General features: G+C 37.2%; 1 protein-coding gene across 11 annotated transcripts in view; it reads right to left on the minus strand.

The window, feature by feature from the left end:
• Positions 1 to 5374: 5374 nt before the first annotated feature.
• LOC132158541 (myocyte-specific enhancer factor 2D homolog) overlaps positions 5375 to 22082 on the minus strand; it is a 62616-nt gene continuing 45908 nt past the window's right edge. For 4 of the 11 annotated variants that reach the window (XM_059567983.1, XM_059567986.1, XM_059567985.1 and 1 more), the window contains exons 6-13: positions 20520 to 20576; positions 15000 to 15175; positions 13806 to 13835; positions 11969 to 12083; positions 11620 to 11821; positions 9564 to 9632; positions 7708 to 7758; positions 5375 to 6522 (exon numbers count right to left, since the gene is read on the minus strand). In XM_059567983.1, coding sequence (XP_059423966.1) covers positions 6132 to 6522; positions 7708 to 7758; positions 9564 to 9632; positions 11620 to 11821; positions 11969 to 12083; positions 13806 to 13835; positions 15000 to 15175; positions 20520 to 20576 — 1091 coding nt within the window. In that variant the 3' untranslated portion in view covers positions 5375 to 6131. The remainder of the gene's footprint in view (positions 6523 to 7707; positions 7759 to 9563; positions 9633 to 11619; positions 11822 to 11968; positions 12084 to 13805; positions 13836 to 14999; positions 15176 to 20519; positions 20577 to 22082) is intronic. The other 7 variants (XM_059567991.1, XM_059567992.1, XM_059567987.1 and 4 more) reach the window with 6 other exon arrangements.

Consider the following 22082-nt stretch of genomic DNA (forward strand, 5'->3'; position numbering starts at 1 on the left):
GAGTGACCTTCAGCTCTCTCTCTGCTTTCTTTACCATCTGCCTTTGTTATTGATTATTATTGATTATCAATGTCAGATAGTGCGTGATTGAGAGTTTTAAAGATTAGACAAGACCCCTCATTCATCCTCATTCTTTTAGCTTCCACATTCTAATGCAAATGCGAGACAAATCATTACGAATACTTGTTCATGCTGTTGTTTCCTCTACCAAGAATGATGTCCTTTATGGAGAATGACGTCATTAATGAACTTTGGTTAGCTCAAGTATTACAGAACAGGATTTACTATAACGTGAAAACGAGTAAACAGGAAAACTTATGAAATGATTACCTGTAAAAGCTCAATTAGGAAAACAAAAACAAAGAAAAAATTCAATGATCTTAATAATCTGTCATTTTTTTATGTCGTGAGGAAAACTGAAATAAATTTGGTAAAGATACAATTTTCTAAAATTTTCTAAAATTTTCCAAATAATTACATCGATATAGCATGAAATTCTGAAGAAGACGACTGAAATTATATTTTCGGTAAGTATTTTTAGTATAGGGAACAATTCTCACTATTGCTGTAACTAGTAGTTGTTTATTAGCATGCCTAACATATAGGCTGTTTATTAGTACTTATAAAGCACATATACTGCATGATCATATTGTACAGCCCTAATTCTATCTAATATCTAAACTTAACAACTACCTTAACTTTTAAATATCAGCAAATTAGCAGTTTATTGAGGCAAAAGTTTGGTTTGTTAATAGCAAGAATTGAGCCTAAAAGTACAGTGTGACCATATTTTCTTCAATAATCTTACAGAGCTAGCAAATAAATTTAAGTAAAAAATTGTGATGTTGCCATAAAACAAACCTAAATAATATAATTAGGTCTATGTTTCAAAATTGTGGGTTTAATATTTTGTATCCAAATAATAAATGTATAAGGGCAAACAAATGACCCCTATAAATACAAAATTTAAATAGAAATATATTAATTTAAATATACAATAGAAAACCAAATAGAAATGAACCAAGATGTTTTTTATATTTAAATATAGAAAACAAAAAATGTATCCCACTGCCTGAGGGAAGAGAATACCAGTTGATTATGAAGACAAAGATATTAATCAAACATCTGAGGAATGATTTTGTATATTTTACAGTGATGTCTCATTGCATTGAGAGATTTCACCTTGATTTGCCAATCTGTGCTATGCAGCCACATTTGTCTCTTTTGATGAGGTATTCTAGTGGGGTCTGTTTAAGCAATGTTCATTTGTTTGCTTGTTTCATTTCTCAGTCCTCAGATGAACAGTAGCCTGCTGGAGAGCTGAATCAACTGTTAGAGAAATAATACAATGAAACTATTGTAGAGCCCAATTACTCTTTCAATCAATACATAAATTGACATTTACATTGTTAAGGACGACAATGTAGGATGAAATAGTTTATGTGTCTGAGTGCATTAGGAAAAATAGGTTGACTTTGTCATCCAATAAGATGGGACCTGTAACAAATAGATGCTCAATGGTTGCACCAGATGCCACATCTGACAAAATCAGCTGACGCTGTGCTCAGATGAACAGAATGTCATTGAGGAATGATCTGAATTCACTTCCTGTTCCTCCAAAAGACACATGCACAAGACACACTCACACTCAAGGTCAAGTCACTGTGCCTGAATCACCGTGATCTGTCAGTTAACTATTTGTGGTTTTTATTTCCAGCAACAAACCCAGTGTCTCTATAAGGGGAAACACATTCATAATTAGATCACACCCAAAGTTTTATCTCAAAGTCTTAAAAATTTGGGTTTAAATAAACCTGGGTTAAAATGAACCTGGGTTTTCTCTGAACAAGCACTTATGTGTATTATGAAAATAGGTACACTATAAAACTGAATCAATGAAAGGAGTGAAAGGATTTAAAATTGAGAATTGTAACAGCAGTGTTGATGTGAAGCGAAAGGCTGACATCTAGTGGACAGATATGAAAACGCAACAGCGCATTTTAATTGACAAGACCCTTTTACAAAAGAAAAGGCCAGAACTGTCCTCAAGTTTCAAAAAGTATGTTAAAACAATCTAAATAAAATTTCTAATGTTACAGAAAAAAATCAGTTTCAAATAAATTCTTAGAAGTTTGTATTCATAAAAAAATCATGAGGAAAACATATTAAACCTTTGTCAACTTTGAACATGAGACTGAAGACTGGAGTAATGGCTGATGAAAATTCAGGAATAAATTACATTTTAAAATATATTAAAACTTTTAAAAAATTGTAACAAAAATATTTCACATTACTATTAATATTGTATTTTTGAATAGTTCAACGTAGCCTTGGTTAGTGAAAGTGGCTTCTTAAAAGCTTTTAAAAAAGGTTGTTTGAAAGACATATCTGCTTGCTTTCTTGCTACTTTATGATTAAAAATTATTACTTGTTTTTTGTAATTTGCATGTAACTTTAGATAAAAGTGTCTAAACCACTGCAGTACAATTCTCTCTAGGTCATTCATTATCAAAATGTTTTTAAACATTTGCATTTGGACAACTATAAACCGGTCATTTTATAATATGATCTTTATGTAGTGTACCCACATGAATATGTAAATATACATCTAATGAGTGAACAGACAAGACAAACCACAAAGCAACTTGTAAAAGATAGACTCACACTTCTGTGTAGGTCAACTTGTCTATTTAATATATAAAATACAACATACGCAAAAGGGGAGGGTCATAAAGGACAATGGATACTTTGGTACAATAACAAACACTCTTTTGTAAAAGCAGTATAGAATTTGTAATAACATATCAGTGCATACTTTGTTTATGAAAATATACACAAATTGTATATCATTCTCCGAAAACAACAGAACTTTTTTTTTTGTGTTTTTTTATTTTTATTTTTTACAACAAAACTCAAAGCAGACTAGCCGAACACAATATATTAGCTATAATTTTTCTTTTTTTAAACTTTTTCTTCAATTTCTATTCTAGTTTTGTGTTGTATATTCTTATTGAAATTACATTTCAGTTTATTTATAATACGACTCATTCTTTGCTTGTCTGACGCCCATGCATTGTGTCTGATTAGAATAAATTAAACGTGTGGATGTCCCACCTTAACTATGTGTAGATACTATTGTACAATTGACAAAAAATTGCAGCATTGAACTGGTCATTCTATCGAACCGGTTTTATCGCTTCCCTCAATTAATAAGTAATATTACTACGACGGTTTTGTTTTACTTAATAAATCGTGCAATATTAGTAACACCCCTTTGAAGAAAACAAAAAACATAAAAATATATATATATAATATTTATATATAATAAAATCAAATTAAAATTGGATGCCTAACCTACACAAAAAAAAAAAAAAAATTAAATAAAAATGCAGACGCAGAAAATAAAAACCGTCTCTCTAAATTTCTCATTATTATTATTATTACCATCTGTGATGATAACCATAATGGTAATGATAATCATTATAACAATTATAATAAAAACAGACAATAAAACTGTCACCAGCACAAATTAACACGAGAAAAAGTATGTGAGAATCTCTAGACATCATACAAAGGGAATACGGGGGGCCAAAGTGAACTATTCACTGGACGATTGTCTTTTCTTTGATTACTCAGATTCCTAATTTTATCATGAGGTCCTTCCGAGAGCTCTTCGAATGTTGCCTTAGCCTTAAAATCAACATAGCCAGCACTTCGACTTCGACCATCCCAGGCGCATCGCTTTCTCGTCTTATAAAGGTACATACAAATCACTGCATTTGTTCAAAGCTCAGGACACAACAGTCTGTAAGTCAACAGGTGCACTGCAGAGGCCTCGCTCTGCTGTGATGCAGTTCTAGAAAACCTCCGCCCAGTAGCTCTAGAACATCAGTCGTTACCTCAGGGACATAACGCAGGTCTGTGATGAGTCCCGTACTGCATCCATCATGTGTGTGTGTGTGTGTGTGTGTGTGGAATCTGCTTTAACAAAAGGACCCTGTTGAGGTGAAATGAAATGGCTTCCGTCTTCCTCTTTGAGTGATAGAGTGGGAGAAAAGGAGAGAAAGAAGATACGAGAGGATGAAGGGAGAGGTAGAGAAGCCGATGACGGACAGGTGAGTCTCACCTTTAATATAAATACACTAACACTTAAAACTCATCTTTTTTTTTTAGAAGGGAATAGCCGTATTTGAAATCATTTTGAACCCCATTTCCCTTTAGCACTATCTTCACTTAATCGGTCATCATATTTCAAAAGCGTAACAGAAACATCCTTCATCTTTGTCACTTAGAGAATACACTAATGCACAGAAAACGATTGGTGTACATAATTGTTACATCTGCAACACGTGTAAAGCCTAATCTAGATTTCAGTACAACGTTCTTTTTTTCTTTGCTTTTTTTACAAAACGTGACATATTTCTTCTATTATTGTTAAACATGTGAAGTGCAATAAGCCAAGATCTCACAAAAAGTAATAAACGAAACATCCTTCCCTGAATGCTTTAAATGTCTTATAGGTGAAAGGAAGGAGGCTGTATTCCCTTCGAAGCTGTCGGGGAAATCGCTGTTCCTGTCGGGGTGTAAAAAGACTGATAATCAGTCAAAGTGTAAATGATAATGCGAGGAAGCATAAACTCCTCTCGAGTGTGTCTGAAGGCGTGAGAGCGGACGAGGGTGAAAGATTTTAAAGTGCGCGCCATCAGGATAAAAACGACAGAAAAGAGTCGAGCTGAAAAACAGTCAAATCCTCCTTCATCTGCCTCTCCGCCTTGCTAACTTACAACACGGTACAGTTTATTTACAGGCAGAGGGTGACAGAGACGGTTCCACTGAGATTACAGGGCTGTTTCAGAAAGACCCAGCAGAATATATGTGAACATACGTCGCTATGTACAACGCTTCTCTCTCTCTCAAACAAACACACACACACACACACACACACAGAGAGAGCGCTACATGACCTCAATCTCTTTCTTAGCTAAAATGAGCTAGCTGAAATGAACTCTCTCTGTATTCACCTGTTCTGAAACACTGAGCATCTGGAGTTAAACAACAACTCAGACTTATTTCTGGAATCTTACAAACAGTCATTAAGCATACTCGTCCCATAAAGTTAACTAATTCATCTCTGAGTTACACAGCCAGAAGAAAACAATAAATAGAGCATAATGTGGCAGATCGCTGCTCACAAGTCACACGCAGCAGGGTGATACATTTCCTGCACGCCTGGATCTCATTAGTACAGATAGATCTACATTTCCATCAACGACACCACAATTACGGTCCACGTGTACGCAGAAAATCGAGGACGCGGAGCGGCGTTTGTGCTTCGAAAATGAACATGATCGACTGGAGGTTTTTTTTGTGTGTGTGTGTGGGTGGCTGAATTGTGTTTAGCGATCGAATGAATAAGCATCTCCGTCTCAGAGCTGATGCACACTATGCGCAGTTTTTGCGCAGTTAGAAAAACAAAATAAAGAGATCCTACTTTAAAGGAACTGGGGCGATTCTAAAGGCAGCGGCTCAAGCAGATAGAAAACAAATACATAAAAAGAAAGAGGAAAAGCAAGAGAGAAAGTCAGTCGAGAAGATAAATGGCAAATGCAACCATTTATACAAAAACAACACAAAATAGAAATCAATACAAAAAAAAAGAAAAGAGATTGACAGGATTGTCTATGCAACATAAAAAGCTGTTTGGACAGAGCAGAGCCGCTGAACTCTGATCGGGTCGACAGTAAGGCCTGTAAAAGTTGATCTGAGATCCAGACGGCCTTCTCTGAGCAGGGACGGGGATATCTGAGACATGACCAAAAGCCATTCTGGCCCGGTACATCTCTTCAGTCTCGTATACGTGAACACGTTTACAATTGGATTGGCCACTGCGTGTGTGAAGGTCTAGTGTGTGTGTGTGATCATATATGCATAATTTATATAAATATATACACACACACCAGTAAATATGAGTGTGTCAGAGTGAGACGAGTGAGAGAGAGACAGGCGCATGCATGTGTCTAAGTGCGGACTGAGACTGGCTGCTGAAAGCAGGTGCCACTAGGGGTGTGTTTGTGTCGGTGTGTGTGTATGAGTGGGGGAGAGAGCAGCTCTCTCGCTCTCTCCTTCAGTGTTTATGTGACCCAGGTGTCCAGTCTCATGCGTTTCACATTGGCTGATTCCTGCTGCTCTGCTTGGGCCTGCTGCTCTGCAGATGCTTGGAGGAGGCCCAGGCTGGCGGAGCTGAAATCGGGAGGGCGCGGCTGCCCTCCGTCGTCTCGGTCGCTTCCTTCGTAAGAGCTGCCGTTACTGCTGATGCTGTCGACGGGAGAGCGGCCGGTGGGCTCCAAACGCAGCGTCGCTGGATACTGGCTCACAGTTAGGCCTGATATGCCACCTGTTGCCCCGGCGGTGGAACTAGGGGTGCTGCGATCCCGGTTAGGAGACACTGGCTCGGATTTGATGCAGATGTTGGGGTTAGTGTTAACCGTCAGAGTAGCTCCATGAGGGAGCGTTCCCACAGGCCTGCGGCAGAAGGACAAAGAATAATAATTACTATCATGGACATCGCTATTAATAAGATGACACCTGATGCATTACAATAACAATTTGACAAACATAAGTGTGGACAAACAGTAAGGCTACCCACAGCTTAACCATCTTTTGTACTACCTCTGAACAGCCACATTTCAGTATACACAAAACAATAGTACAACAAAGAAGCTATAAAATGAACAGAAGCCAGAAAAATATCAGTCATTGAACTCCTGTTAGCCATGCAGTCACAACTTGATCAGCCTCCTTTCACCAAACACAACATGCCACACACCCTTTACTGCAGTGAGTGTGTTTGTTTATGTGCCAGTGTAATTAGACAGCAGCCTAATGCACTGTATTTAGTGTATCATTTATGTTGGGATTATACCAGTGATTTTTTTGGAAAGAAATGGAAGGTAAAAGGAAGAGAATGGAATAGAATAGAAGATAAGATGAGATAAAATAAGAGAAAAAAGGAAAAATAAAGGAAAGGAAATTGGAAAGGAAAAATGAAAAGGACAGAAAAGATGAGGGAAAGTTAAGAAAACAGGATAGAAAGCAGAAGAAAGAAAATGAAAAAAAGAGAAGAAATAAAAAAGGAATGGGCAAAGAAAAGAGAATAAAAAAGGAGAAGAGAAAAAATTTTATCAAAGAAAAGGGGAAACAACAGGAAAATGGAAATTATTTTGTTTAAAATGATAAGGGGAAATTAAAGGAAAGAGAAAGGAAATAAAAGGAAAGTAAAGGGAAATAAATAGAGAAGAAATGGAGAGGAAAAGAAAGAGAGAGGCATATGAAAGAGTAAATAAAATGAAAAAGAAAGGAAAGGAAAGGACAAAAAAAAATAAAGGATGTACTGTAAGTGAACTAAGGGAAAGAGAGCCAGGACAGCGTGAGGGTGAGAGGGAAGTTTGGTCTTGTGGCTCTGTACAGGCTGATTGATGATGGTGCAGGTGCTGTTTCAGTATGTTCTGATGCAAAACACAAAGAAGGGCCAACTCAGCAAATCACTGACAAAGACAAAGCCCAGCTTCCTACAGCCAAACAGCCAGAAACTGATAGAGAGAAACCAAAGAGAGAGCGGGAGAGTTAGCGCCATTAGCGCATAGAAAACGGCCACAAGACAGACAACAAACAGAGACAGACGGAGAGAGGAAAAGCCAGATACAGTACCAGCTGATCCCTTCCTCCCTGCCCAAGAGTAAGCTGCCCTGAGAAGTCACACTGCATAGAGAGAGACAGGCGAAACCCAATCTAGCATCTACAATAATCAATGTCATTTGACAAACACGCACACATCACAGCATTTACTCATCTACAACAGTTGAGGACAGACAGATGTATATGCACAGTTAACATGGACTGCTCAGCAGGAGAAAGAAACCCAACTCAATGCTTACTTCCAAAAACAGAAGTACATATAGCAGAAAGAGTGAGTCTTCACCCCAGTCCGGCCTGGCCACCGAGGTCATGGTGCAAGGGAAAATGATTTGATGACATGAGAGCAGAAGACAGGGTGACGGAGCGGCGGGGAGCTCTCATGGCTCCATTAGCATTTATATTAGAAGGAGCAGGGAGTCAGGTCCACAGTGGGACGTAATGACAGGCTCTTCAGCCATAACGAGAGAGAAATTCATTTGGAATTCACTGTATGTTTGCAGAGAACGCAGCAGCTGCTGTCAGGACAGTGGGAAGTACTGATAAAGTGGTTTAAGGTTACTGCATTACTGATCAATGAAATCTGCTCATGGTTATACTGAAGACAGGAAAATATGGTCTCAGTCCTGCTAAACCTAATACCTACAGCACATCTGGCATAATACTTTCTTTGAACTGAGAATAGACAGGCCACATAATATGGGATGACATTAAAACTATTCTTATGCCCCCTTGAGGTCAGTGACAGAACTTCACAGTTTATTTTCATTATAGGATATGAATGATAACATTATAGAATACATAATAAAGAAACAGCTAGTGACAGAAAAGCAACATTGACCCTGACTGACCTTTAGAGAAACTCTCATAAGAATGAATAGTTCAGTGAAACTTTCATCGCTAGTATTAAAACCTGAATCAACGTGTAAATTAATTAACAATAAGCTACAGATGTTACAATTCTTTTTAAAACTATCAAAAGACAGATTAATACATTTAATGTATTACCCACAATTTCTTTGTAACTTATAAAATTTATGTATGATATATTTAAAGAGAATGAAAATTCTGTCAATAATTACTCACCCTCATGTTGTTCCAAACCCGTAAGACCTTTGTGATCTTCAGAACAAAAAATATCCTAATTTGTGTTTCGAAGATGAACTAAGGTCTTAAGGGTTTGGAACGACATTGAGAACTATACCTTTAACTACATTATATTCCCATAAAAACAAAACACCGAACAGTGGACGTATAATGTTCAAAATTGTGCATTGCTGTCGTTTAAAATGATGATCATACAGTAACTGCAGATAAACTTTTTAAGCCTCGGCCTGCTGCTGTGCTGAACAGCCTGGTTTATATAATGTGTGCTGCTCGAGGTGATTCAGAGCAGGATATGCTGGCGTGATGAACGTGTGGCCATGCGGCAGGTTACAAACGGACGGGCGAACGAACCCCAGAGAGTCCTGACCCACTTGGGAGGACATGATGGAGATGTCTGTCCTACTTTGGAATACTAATCTCTACCTGCTCCGTTATCAGGACATTAAGAGCTACATTTATCAGAAAACCCCTGAATGCTTGTGTAAAGGGCACTCGTAAACAATGAACGGGGAAAAAATATACACATATAAAATGCTAAATTTGGATTTAACGATAATGAGATGGTCATCAGTAAGACGATAAAAGCGCAAACATTCTTCAGCACGGTCCGAGACAGTAACCATAACAACAAGTCCATGGCAGGTGACAGACAGGACAGCGGCGTGTAATTGGCTGACACACTGCACCCACAGAATATGACTGGCTGACACAGAGAGCCCACGGTTTGACTGGCTGACACAGAGCGCCTATAGGGTGCCATTCACCTGAGATTAGCAGCCAGACCAGAGATGCAGTGAGCCATCTCTCCGTTCTGTTTGTCGGAGCCCCACATGCTGTAAACAAATGAGAGAGAGCACACAAAACACACACACAGCAGGTTAGACCTGCTCCAGAAATCAGCAAATTTGTACTCCGCATTAACAAAAGTGCCCCCTCCCTCTGAGCGAACAGTCACACTAATGAGAGCATAGCACAGCACTAACCCCGCTGTTAGCAGGCATTAAAGCCAGACTAGAAGACCTCCATGTTTGCCCCCCATGGGGAGCAATGGGGAGGAGAGAACTGGGAAGAAAAAGAGGAAAACGTCTGTGTGGGAGACTGAAAGACGTTATTTAGGTCAGTCTCTGAGGGAGAATATGCAGGCTTTAGAATGTGCGATCTACTGATGATCGTTAGCCTCCGCTGTCATTACTTCTTGTTCATGTAATCGCTAATATGAGAACATGACCCGCTAAATAAAACTGAGAAAGAAAAAAAAAGAGCAAAAATCACATCAAAGTACATGTGTGTCGTGCTAATAATGTAGCATACATCTGCCCTTGACCTGAGCCCCAGGATATTATGTGATGCATAAAGAGAAAATAGGTAGCGCAGGCTTTCAGCTGTTCTGCCCTGTACATTAAAATCACATCATATTCAGGGCGCCTAGATGCCCAGTTTTGAGTCACAGAGTAGTTGGGATGTTCCCTCCATAGCTGATTAAGCAGAGAGACACAAAATGCAACTAGATTAAAGTTTTACAGTTATGTGTGCTGGGAAAATTGCAGATTAATAATGTAACAACGTATGAGTGTCTTATTCAGAGAATAACATCCAAAAATGTTGCCTAGGAAAGACACTAGTTAGTGCTAATGCACCTTCTAAAAAATAAATGTCAGCTCAATGTTAAACGGTAACACTTAGGTGCAATCAGCTATCTTGAACTGACAATGAACAATTTGTTTTTACAGCATTAATTATCTAGGTTGATCATTTAAAGGAATAGTTCACCCAAAAATGTAAATTATGTCATTATTTACTCCCCCTCATGTCATTCCAAAGAGTGAAACTGTTGAATAAAGTCGTTATTTTTGTTTTCTTTGAGCAGAAAAATTATTCTCGTAGCTTCATAAAATTAAGGTTGACACCACTACATGTAACATGGACTATTTTAAAGATGAATGTGTCAGTTGCCTTACTGCCTATAAAGGGTCAGAAAGCTCTTGGATTCAAAATAACTTAATTAGTGTTCTCAAGATGAACAAAGGTCTTACGAGTTTGGAACTACATGAGGGTGATTAATTAATGACAGAATATTAGGTGAACTATGTCTTTAAATTTATTTATACCTCTTGGAAGTGTTCAAACTTATTTTCATCATCCATTCAATTATTTATTATTATCTGTGAACAAACCTTTTGGGGGCGGTAAGATTTAAATGTTTTTGAAAGAAGTCACTTATTCTTACCAAAGCTGCATTCTTTATATTGTAAAATAATAATGAAATATAATGTGAAATATAATTGTAACTTAAAATAATGGTTTTCTATTTAATATATTATAAAATGTAACTTATGATTCATCAGAAATCATTTAGCTAATTTGACACTCCAAACATTTCTTATTATTAATATTAAAAACAATGGTTTAATATTTTTGTGGTTACTTTTTTCTGAATTTTTGATAAATAAAACAACATTTATATCTTTTGTAAAATTATAAATATCTTTACTGTGATCAATTTAATGCATAAATCTTACTGACCCCAAACTTCTTAACTGTATTTTAATTATTATTTCACATTATTATTTCCATTAAATATATTAAACTAATTTAAATGGTTGCCCGCTAACATTTACAATATCGAGCTAGATGTAGCTAAAGGTAGACTCAGACTAGAGAGGCGTATATCAGAGAAACACTCATCTCTACACTGTAGACAGGAAGTAGATGTGGTGCATGCGGGCTCACACTATGGACATGTGGTTAGTGAAGAACCAGGTGCATGTGTGAGTAGGTGTGAGCAAGAGACAGAGAGTCTGTAAAAGGCAAATGACGTACACAAGGTTACTGAGGGACGCCAGAGTTAGCTGCTGCTGCTGTTGCTGCTGCTGCTGCTGGGATAGTGATGGCTGCTGCTGTTGTTGTTGGGATATAGATGGCTGCTGCTGCTGTTGCCAAGTGGTCATGTTGCCTGGCAACAGTGCACCCGACGGTGTGAAGGCCTGGAGGACTGTGAGATCTGCACTTGTTAGCTGGTACTCTGCATGAAAATAAAGATGTACATTTAATGCATATTCCTTTACAGAGTTGGCAAAAAAACACAGTTCTGATTCTTATAGTGTTGATAATGTGTGCAGGCCTGCGGAGTGACGGATGTCTTGGCTTCTCGCTATGATGTCACTCTCACCTGTGTTGTAGGCGGTTGGCATGGAGAACGGAGTCAGGAGGCTCGGCGTTGCCACGGAAACCACTGGTGTGGTAAGAGGCTGGGTCACTTGAGAGGCTCCTAACCGCTGAGCGTTCTGGAAAGACAGGATAGAAAAAGCGAGAGATAACATGAGATGAATGAGAAGTATATGCACTCGCTTTCCAGGAAAGAATGGTCATAAACGTCTCTGAAATGACATGTATGTGTATGAACTAGGGGTGTAACGGTCCACAAACAACGTGCCTCAGTTTTGACATCATGTTTAGGGGTACGGCGTCAGGTAAAACTAAACATAAAATTGCTTCTTTTTTTTATTTTTAAGAAATTGTGGTTTATCTTTGATTATGCTCTAAACCACAGAAAGCCCTTTCACATTAGCCTACTACAAGGCTACAATTAACAACAGAGGCCAAAAGAAAAAAAGAAAAAAAGCATGTAAACTGCACATAATGCAGTTTTTAAATTAACTTCTAAATTATACCATTTCTATTTGTTGTTGAAATATATTCATGTACATAGTGGCTGTCATAACTTGTTTCATAATGGATTTATTTAAAGATACATAAAAAAATTAAGACGTCACTAACAGATAAAGTAAAATATAATAAGTATACGTTCCAATATTTTGCAAAATGCTCTTCTAAGGATTTCATTTCTCTAGCGAACTAACGAGATGTGGACACTGATGCGTCGACTTGCCTGAGGTAAATGAAATGCTACGTGAAATTTTATTGACATCTTTCCATGGTTAAAACACTGATTGAGTGATTACACGAGGTACTTGAGATGTTCATTCATGTTTCTTTCATGTTAAAACTAGTAGTAAAGATGAAAGGATGATCACACTCACTCACGCTCAGCACTGCCGTTAGAACTGAGGTGTTTATACAGCGATCTGTATAAATCAGTTATACAGATCGGTTATATAAGTACTTTCCTAAAGGAGATAACAGTGTATGTTGGGAGGGCAATTCAAATTTGACTTTCTCACCACACAAAAAAATCCTCATTGTTGAGCCCAGCTCTCAGTCATGCAGAAATACACTTCACTACATAACACACAATACCAAAATGGGTAGAGTATGTCTCCAGGGCAAACCAGTGTCAAACATTTGCATTTAAAGCCCTCTGGCGCTTTGAGAGTCCTCTTGGTTCTACAAGGGCACTTTTTCAGTCAACAGACTCCCATGATTCAGCAGTCATTGGACATTGGTTTGCCCTGCTCACAGATCCAGATGCTGAGATGGCTGAAACACCCTCCCTTCCCGCACCAAACTGAGATGTGCATGCACTACACTTAATGTGTCATTGGACCACAATCATTAGAGGAAAAGTCATTAAGAAGTGAAAGAAGGTGCGAGAGAGACAGACAGGCAAATTGATTTCTGGAGTGAGGGCTTCTGCTTTGCTGCGTTCCACATTTGATCTAGTGTGTCTGATTCATGTGAGATCAACCCATGCATATGTGCATTTTGCCTTGAGTGTGTGCATTCATTTAAAGCTGTACACAATAATCAGGCAGTCAGCCTGCAACTGAATAAACAGCTTGCATTTCACTCCAAATCACTGACCGCCAATTAGATGATACATAAAAAACACTGTATTCCTTAACACAGCTAAATAAATAAATATAATTTTTTTTAAACTAATCAAACTGTTTAATCAATTAAACTTGATCAGTGAATAATTGCAATAATTGCGTGTATAAAAAAGCTGAAGAAAAAAAATAGTTCAATACACAACATCCATTACATTCATCAAATGTTGTGTAACACCGTTCACAGCACAACGGTCAAAAGAATTGAGCTGTATTCACCTCACTCACCAGCTCCAGCTCTTCATCTGTCTGCGAGTCCATAAACAAACAGAAAACAGAGATTACTACTCCAACACACATGGTCTGTTATTACCTTATTTGGAAGGGTCATGAACAATAATGTTGAGCTCTGCTCTGATTGGTTCTTTCACAGTGTGGCTCATTTCGGTAGTTCACACAGCAAACAGATCTCTACTGTCTGGCTTGATTGTGAACGATGGAGAGATTAGGCATCCAACCTTATATGTTTGAGCCTGTATCAGGCGAAGATACTGATTTTGAATGATTTTGCAAGCCTCTGTGTTGCCAGATCCAGATTTAATAAGCATTTTTGGACTTGTCTTTTCCACTTTTTTTGCACTTCTTTAGACACTTTTGAAACCAATATCTTTATCTTATCAGTTTATTTTGTACCTTTTTTTTTTCTTTTTTTTTTTACAGTAAAAGCTGGCAACACTGCATCGATTATTCAGCCGTGCAGGTCCAGCTGGCCTAGAACAAGGGCTGGTACACGTTATGCAAATGTTGGTGGCGTAAACATTAATGAACTCTTATTATTCAACTTTGCCAAGGTAAATACAGTTTTCCATTCTATGGCGCCTTTAATATTTGGTATGTCCACCCAGCTTAAGTATTAGCTTTAATTAACTGCAGTTCTGTCGCAAATCCCAGTTTGGCAAACCCTGACATAATGTGACGTTTAATGCACTCCTTGTCATTGATATTAATTTAAAAAAAATAATTTTTATATAGTATTATAACTTATTTTTAATTCCTTTTAAAGCTGCTTGATACCAGCAAATTTTAAAATGTATAATCTACAAACAGTTTATATATTGTGGTGACAAAATGTTTCTGACACGTTTACATCTGTATTTAGTACTGGTTACTTGAGATTGGATCAATCTGGATGGATCTTAACACCAGGTGAAAAGGGGGTCACACACGCACACACACACACACACACACTGAGAGCAGACAGACAGACATGTACGAATCTGCTCAGTGTATCTGACAGCTTTACATCCCCCTCTCATGGTCCTTGTGAGAAATCCTTGTGTAGGATCAAATTGAGAGCCTAGACCTACTCCCATCTCTAACATTAGCCATCATAAGTTGTAACATGGAACAGCTTTGAGATTTGATGATGTTAGGACCCCTGAAGCTCCTGTAGAGTAATGTTGAAGTGCTCACCAGCTGCATGAGACCCTTGCTCTGGGAGGTGATGACCCGAAGGTCCGGTTTGCGACTGTTCACCATCTGAGTGTTGGATGGAGGGGGAGATTTAGCCTGCACTCCTTTCCCCATGCTGTTGCCGTTGGAGACTGAGAGGAGTCCTGGGGAGGCCCTGGCACTGACGTAACCATTGGCTATAGAAAGAGAACCAGGAAAACACAAAAAAATGTCAACAGAAAGCTGGTATTTTTTCCCAAAATCCTTGGTTTCGTTCTCAACCCTAAGAAACTGAATTTCTTGCATTTTTTTAACAAAAAAATCAGATCCACGACGTTATCATATTTTCTGTTTTCTGTAATTTGTATTGATGGGAAAAACACAATAATTACCCACCAGGGAGAATAATCCTATTACGTTCTCCCTCACCACGGCACATGTGTTTTCTAACACTTACTCCTGCAAACCAAATCCTCTGTTTTTCCGGGATTACAAGCCTATTATGTTGTAATTGGAGGATTAATAGTTACTGGTTTTTAGGTTGGAGAACCGCATTCCTTTCAAGGAGGAAACATCCACAAAAGCAGACGCACACAAGGAAGGGATCAAGGTATCTAACTGACACCAGTTCACCCTGTTCCATGACTTTCTTCCCAGCTTGGTTATTGAAATATATTGAAATATTTTGTTTATGATGTTGTAGCACATGTAATGTTTGATCTGATAAGTAGTCCCACTCAAGGGCAGTTTTTCCAGAGGAAGGCAGAGTATGTTATGATGTGTGTTTCAGAGAATGGCTGAGAGAGAGAGACTGGGGACTTTCCCAATGTTTTCCCACATTCTGAAACTGAATAACACTATTCTCTCAGCACGATATGAACGTCACTTGCTAGTGCTATGGTAACGCACAGAAGTCTCAGCTGAACAGAAATATCCAAAAATTATACTACAAATATTTTTAGCAATGCTATTTTAACACGCGGCTGTAGGAGGGACAGGGTTGGTTGGCTACAAGAGTTGGATGGCACTGGATATATTTTTGGTTAATAAAAGGGTGCTGTCTCAAAGTAACATACAGCAACACTTTGTAACATCATATCAAGATATCCTATCATGACTAAAACCTGTGACAAACCAAAAATGAATAAAAAACAATTACATTTAATTAATTTTTTTAAAGCTATGTTATCTAATCAAAATAGGAAACAATTTAGTAGTTTAGTGTACATAAAGTAGTTTAGTGTACAATTTAATAGTTTAGTGTACATAAAACCATTCTGATTCTTTTTACAAATAAAGTTAGCCAGAAGACAACTCCTATTCAAATAAATAAATAAATAAGAAAAAGGAAAAAAAAAAAGCTTTTCAAGAAATCAGCAAATCTGTACTCCACATTATCAAAAGTGATCAAAAGCTTTTTCTTTAAATATTTTTGGACATTCAACTTTTTTTTTTTTTTTTACTTAGGATTGTACACTTTCATTTTTACCTTGCTTGGTCGTCTTAATATGTTTAACACCAAAGATATTGAATAAAGTTATGGAAGCCCTGCCAACCAAGCCCAGTCTCCCCTGCTGCTTCTAAAATGTGCTATAAGCTGACGCTTTAAAAACTAAACTAAATTAATACACTAAATTAAAAAAGTGGAGTTGTCAGTTTATGAATTATTTAAGAGCTTCAGACTGGAGAGGCGTTTGCAGTTTGATATTTTATCCTATCTGAGCTCTGGTTACAGGGCAACAACAATTGTGTGTTGCTCCGCTAGACACGCGCGCGCGCATATGTGTGTGTGTGTGTGTGTGTGTGTGTGTGTGTGTGTGTGTGAGAGAGAGAGAGAGAGAGAGAGAGCAACAACCGCGTCAGCAGCTATGAATGGAAAGAGCTTGCAAAGAGAGCTGCAATTCCTTGGCAGCAGAGAAGAGATGTGCTCAGCTGTTCTCTGCCCCGGGAAACACAGCTTTAAGTTCAGTCTGGTTTTTAGAGGGGGACTGGGACAGAAACATATATGTATAAACACACTATGAACTTGGATCAGAAAGTATGCTGGTGAAAATTGTGGATATGAGCATGTATATGTGAGCGTGCTGTTTATGTGAGTAAATAAGTCAGAGTGTTGGTTGTAGGCCCTGGCCTCTACTAATCTCCACTTCAAAGGGACTGAATGCTTTTTTCTTTTTGTCTCTGTCCATGTCTCTTTCGCGCTCTGTCCCTCTCTCTCATGGGAATTGTAGGAATGCTACATGACGTCAATGCTGACATTCCCAGAGCAACAGCTGAGAATGGATGGAAGGGAGGGGCAATTGACAGAGAGAGAGAGAGAGAATGAGACACAAGGAGTGGTAATGGACAGAGAAAAGCAGTTTGTTAAGAGCTTCTTAAAAGTTTTTTAAGAAAACAATTATTGACTCCACAGCAAGAAATGTACAGAATGTCAAATTCATTTATTTTAGTCATTTAAATTAACACACACACGTGTATGTGTATATATATATATCTACACGTGTGATATGATTTTAAAACACATTTACGATATGATTTTGAGGTGATATGATTTTTAAACACATTTACCATATTTCTATATGCATTACCGTTATTTCCCATACATTTATTTATCAAAAGCAAAACACGTTGTGGGTTTTCATATGAATGTACACTGTCTTCAGAAAAGTATTTATTGCATTTTCATTATATCTGATAAATAAGGGTTCATAAGCGGAGCTGCTTTGATTACAGTAATTACTGGAGAAACCGCTAGTTCTATCGCTCTCAAAGCGCCTCCTGCTGGCAGACAATCAGTTTGCATTTTCAATAAGCCTGTCTCCAGCAACATGCTTTTGTTGTAGCTCTTTTTTTGCAGCAACTCAGAACACTTTTCACACTCTTTATACTGGCTAAAGCACATTTGTTTCAATCTATAAGAATAATGAGTCTATACTTCCATTTAGAAGTTTTTGAAAAGTAAGATTTTTATTTTAAGAATTCTCTTCTGCTCACCAAGCCTGCATTTATTTGATCCAAAGTAAAGCAAAAACAGTACAATTTTGAAATATTTTTTACTTTTTAAATTAACTGCTTTCTATTTGAATATATTTGAAAATGTAATTTATTCCTGTGATTAAAGCTGAATTTTCAGCATCATTACTCCAGTCTTCAGTGTCACATGATCCAGAAATCATTCAAATATGCTGATTTGCTGATTATGAATATTTAAAACTGTTGAGTAAATTTTTTTTCACAATTCTTTGATGAATAGAAAGAGCCAAAGAACAGCATTTATCTGAAATAAAAAGCTTTTGTAACATTATACACTATTATTCCATTGAAAGATTGGAGTCAGTATGATTTTTCTTTTTTAGGAAAGAAATTATCGAAATTTATATTTTTATTTAGCAGGGATATTTTAAATTGATCAAAAGTGATGACAAAGACATTTATAACATTACAAAAGATTTCTATTTCAGATAAATGCTGTTCTATTAAACCTTCTATTAATCAAAGAAACCTGAAAAAAATTATACTCGGCAGTTTTCAACATAATAATAAATGTTTTTTTTTTTAGCAGCAAATCAGAATATTAGAATGATTTCTGAAAGATCATGTGACTGGAGTTATGATGCAAAAAATATAGCTTTGAAATCAGAAGAATAAATTGCATTTTTAAATATTTTCAATTAGAAAGCAGGTAATTTAAATAGTAAAAATATATTTTTTTTTACTGTTTTTGCTGTATTTTGGATCAAATAAATGAAGACTTGTTGAGCAGAAGAGAGTTCTTTAAAAACATAAAAAATCTTACGGTTCAAAAACTTTTAACTGGGAGTGTATGTTAGTCTATAGTTTGAAGTTAATGATATTAGTCTGAAACGATTATTTGACAGTGATTTCACATTTCTTGTTTGTATAAAGGCTAAAAACAAATAAAAGGAGAACATTATTTGTGCCGTTTTTTGATATTAAATGGTTTTATATGAGGTTTGTATGCACAGATATCCGTGCGGGCATTCTTGGCCGTTTATATGAGGCTTTTTTTTTTTTTTAAGTGTTCATATCGATATCAGAATTATATTGTATTGTCCGAAATTAAGAAATAAATTGTGATATAAATTGTCACCATATTGTCCAGCCCTAATGTAAATACATTATGTCTTTCGGATGAGACGTTAAACTGAGGTCCTGACTCTGTGGTCATTAAAAATCCCAGGATGTCCTTCAAACGAGTAGAGGTGGCATCCTAGCCAAATTCGCCTATTGGCCTCTGACCATCATGGCCTCCTAACCATCTCCATATCTGCTGATTGGCTTCACCACTCTGTCTTCTCTCCACCAATAAGCTGGTGTGTGGTGGGCATTCTGGCACAATATGGTTGCCATCGCATCATCCAGGTGGATGCTGCACACTGGTGGTGGTTGAGGAGATACCCCCTTCTATGTAAAGCTCTTTGAGTGCCCAGAAAAGCGCTGCATAAAATGTAATAAATTATCTAAATATTTTCTAAATATTTACTGTACGTGTGTGTGTCTTTATATAAACACATAAATGTATACAGTACACACATTATGTACACATTTTGCGATTAATTGTTGCCCAGCACTATAATGGGCAGACTATTTTTGGACCAAAATTACTGACAAAAAAAAAAATTGTATAATTTAATTCTTGGTTAAATTTAGGTTTAAATTTAATACTTCACATAAAAAAATAAAATAAAAATGGAAATTGGACTCAAAAAAATTACAATGAACACCAAAATAAGGCATATTCATGGAATGTGCCAAAGACAACACACACAATCCCCAAAAATGGGAGGTGTTTTTCCAGTCACTCCACAAGGACCTTCAGCCTCTTCACAGATTAAATGTTCACATTATAAATGCCCACTTAAAATGTCCATGAGACTCGTGTGCTCTTTGAAGTTCAGAGGCAGGAGAACCTACAGCTGTCAGGAACTGTCAAGATTGGCTGGGAGGAGAGAGGGGAGTGTGACAGAGGGGGAGGGGAGGGACGGCGCGTGCTGGTTTAAGCTGGGTATTCAGAATGTCATGAGTGGGATATAAAGAACAGCTGAGAGGGTAAGAGGATGGGAAGACAATTATGCAAGGGGCACAGAAACAAAAAAATAAGCAAAAAATAAATGTACGAAAATGAAAGGACGGAGTAGGAAAAATGATGTGTGGTGTTGACCCATAACATTTGTCACTCGTGCCTCATGGTCCCATGAGGGTGTTTACAGGCATGCTTGAAGAACACAGTGTGAGCTTCAGCTGTCATGAGCAAACAGGTGTGTGAGTATACACTGGATGTCCGATAGCCTGATCACCTGCTTTCAGATTTTTCTGCCCTGACAACCTTCATAGAGCTGCTGTCATTCTCATAATCACAGTCAGATCAGATCAGATCTTATCGGATGAGATTGAAAACTCTCACTCCACTCTTGACCGTGCCCTTCAATTTTAAGCAGTTTGACTCAGACTGATGCATTATTCAGGTGAAAATAAAGAGGTATTATCGGGACCGTCTGGCTGGTAGGAGGAAAGACTTACCCACAGGGCTTGGGCACGCTCCGTTTGAATTGTTGAGGTCACCTCCCAAAAGAGCACCTGGAAAAAGGACAGAATAGCTTAGAGGAAGGCTACAATTTTGAGTCTAGACAACAGACTCTAAATCTAGATCTAAAGTCAAACAAATCTGGAACTAAACATGAAGTTTTTGGACCAAATATAAGGAAATAACATTAGTCTCAGTCAGTGTTGGGGGTAACGCATTACAAGTAACGTGAGTTACGTAATCAGATTACTTTTTAAAAGTAACTAATAAAGTAATGCATTACTTTTTAATTTACAAGAAAATATCAGAGTTATTTTTAAAAAAAAGTAATGCCAGTTACTTTGTTTTCCCATTTGTTGACTGACAAGTCTCCTGTCCCCATATTGAGAGAAATCGGAAGTGCAGAGGCGTTGTGTGCGCTGTGTGAACAAGATGTAGTTCTAGACTAAATGTGAATGTGCATTAATTCATTCCACTAGCAAAAAAACTGATTTAGTATTCATCAAAATTAATTAAAACAGTGAAATACAAACTCAGAATATGACGCAAACCTGCAATAATTAAATATGTTACAACACAAATGTATCTAATACCAAACTAACAATTGTGGTTCAGTGTTTTTTTTAATTTATTTTTTTATTATTGCTAGAGTGTTGAACCTTCTTCTCTTGTGTTCTACTGCACAGACATGAATTTACTTTTCCTTCAGCCTGAGGTTTATTCATCACGCTTTTTGGTGTGAAAGGGCTTTTACATTTGCTATAAATAAAACGTATTATATTAAAAACAATCAAGCCCTGCTCATATTTAAAAAGTAACGCGAAAGTAACGTACTGTAATGCATTACTGTCCATAAAAAGTAACTAAGTAATGTAATTAGTTAATTTTTTAGGGAGTAACGCAATATTGTAATGCATTACTTTTAAAAGTAACTTTCCCCAACACTGGTCTCAGCTGAATTTGATCACAAAAGGTCAGCCAAGACAGACTGTTGTTTACACCTGTCTGAACATGTGTCTTTTGGGGGAGGGGGTCTAGAATTTTAAGGGAGAGTGTCTTATTTCATGACTATATTGATTTTTGAATGTGTCATACTGAAATGTACGTTCAGTGAAGCATTGTGCATTTTATGCATCATATTTTAGATGCATCGTGTACACTGTTTTTGTACAGTATATTATATATGTATGCTACCATTCAAAAGTTCTCTGCCTTGTGCCAACAAAGCTTCTGTTCCATTCTAAAATGACTCGATCAAGCACTTGTTTTTGTTCAAAACATTTCCTAGCAGAGATTTCATGCTACGCGAGTCGGTAATCCTTCGAGTTTTCAAGGATGCATCAGGACACATTAGCGTTTACACTACAAATGCGATATGTGTCCCTGACCACCTCCAAAGGAGCTTTGAGAGATCGAATCACAAAGAGATCCACTGAACCTTGTTTACAATTCTATCTCTCAAGATGTTGATACTCAGCTGATCCTGAATTACTTCAATGAAAACTTAACAGAATGAGCTGAAGAAAGACTACATGGCATAGGGATGTATCAAAATTTTA

This window comes from Carassius carassius, chromosome 15, assembly GCF_963082965.1.
Source record: "Carassius carassius chromosome 15, fCarCar2.1, whole genome shotgun sequence".
Classification (NCBI taxonomy): Eukaryota; Metazoa; Chordata; class Actinopteri; order Cypriniformes; family Cyprinidae; genus Carassius; species Carassius carassius.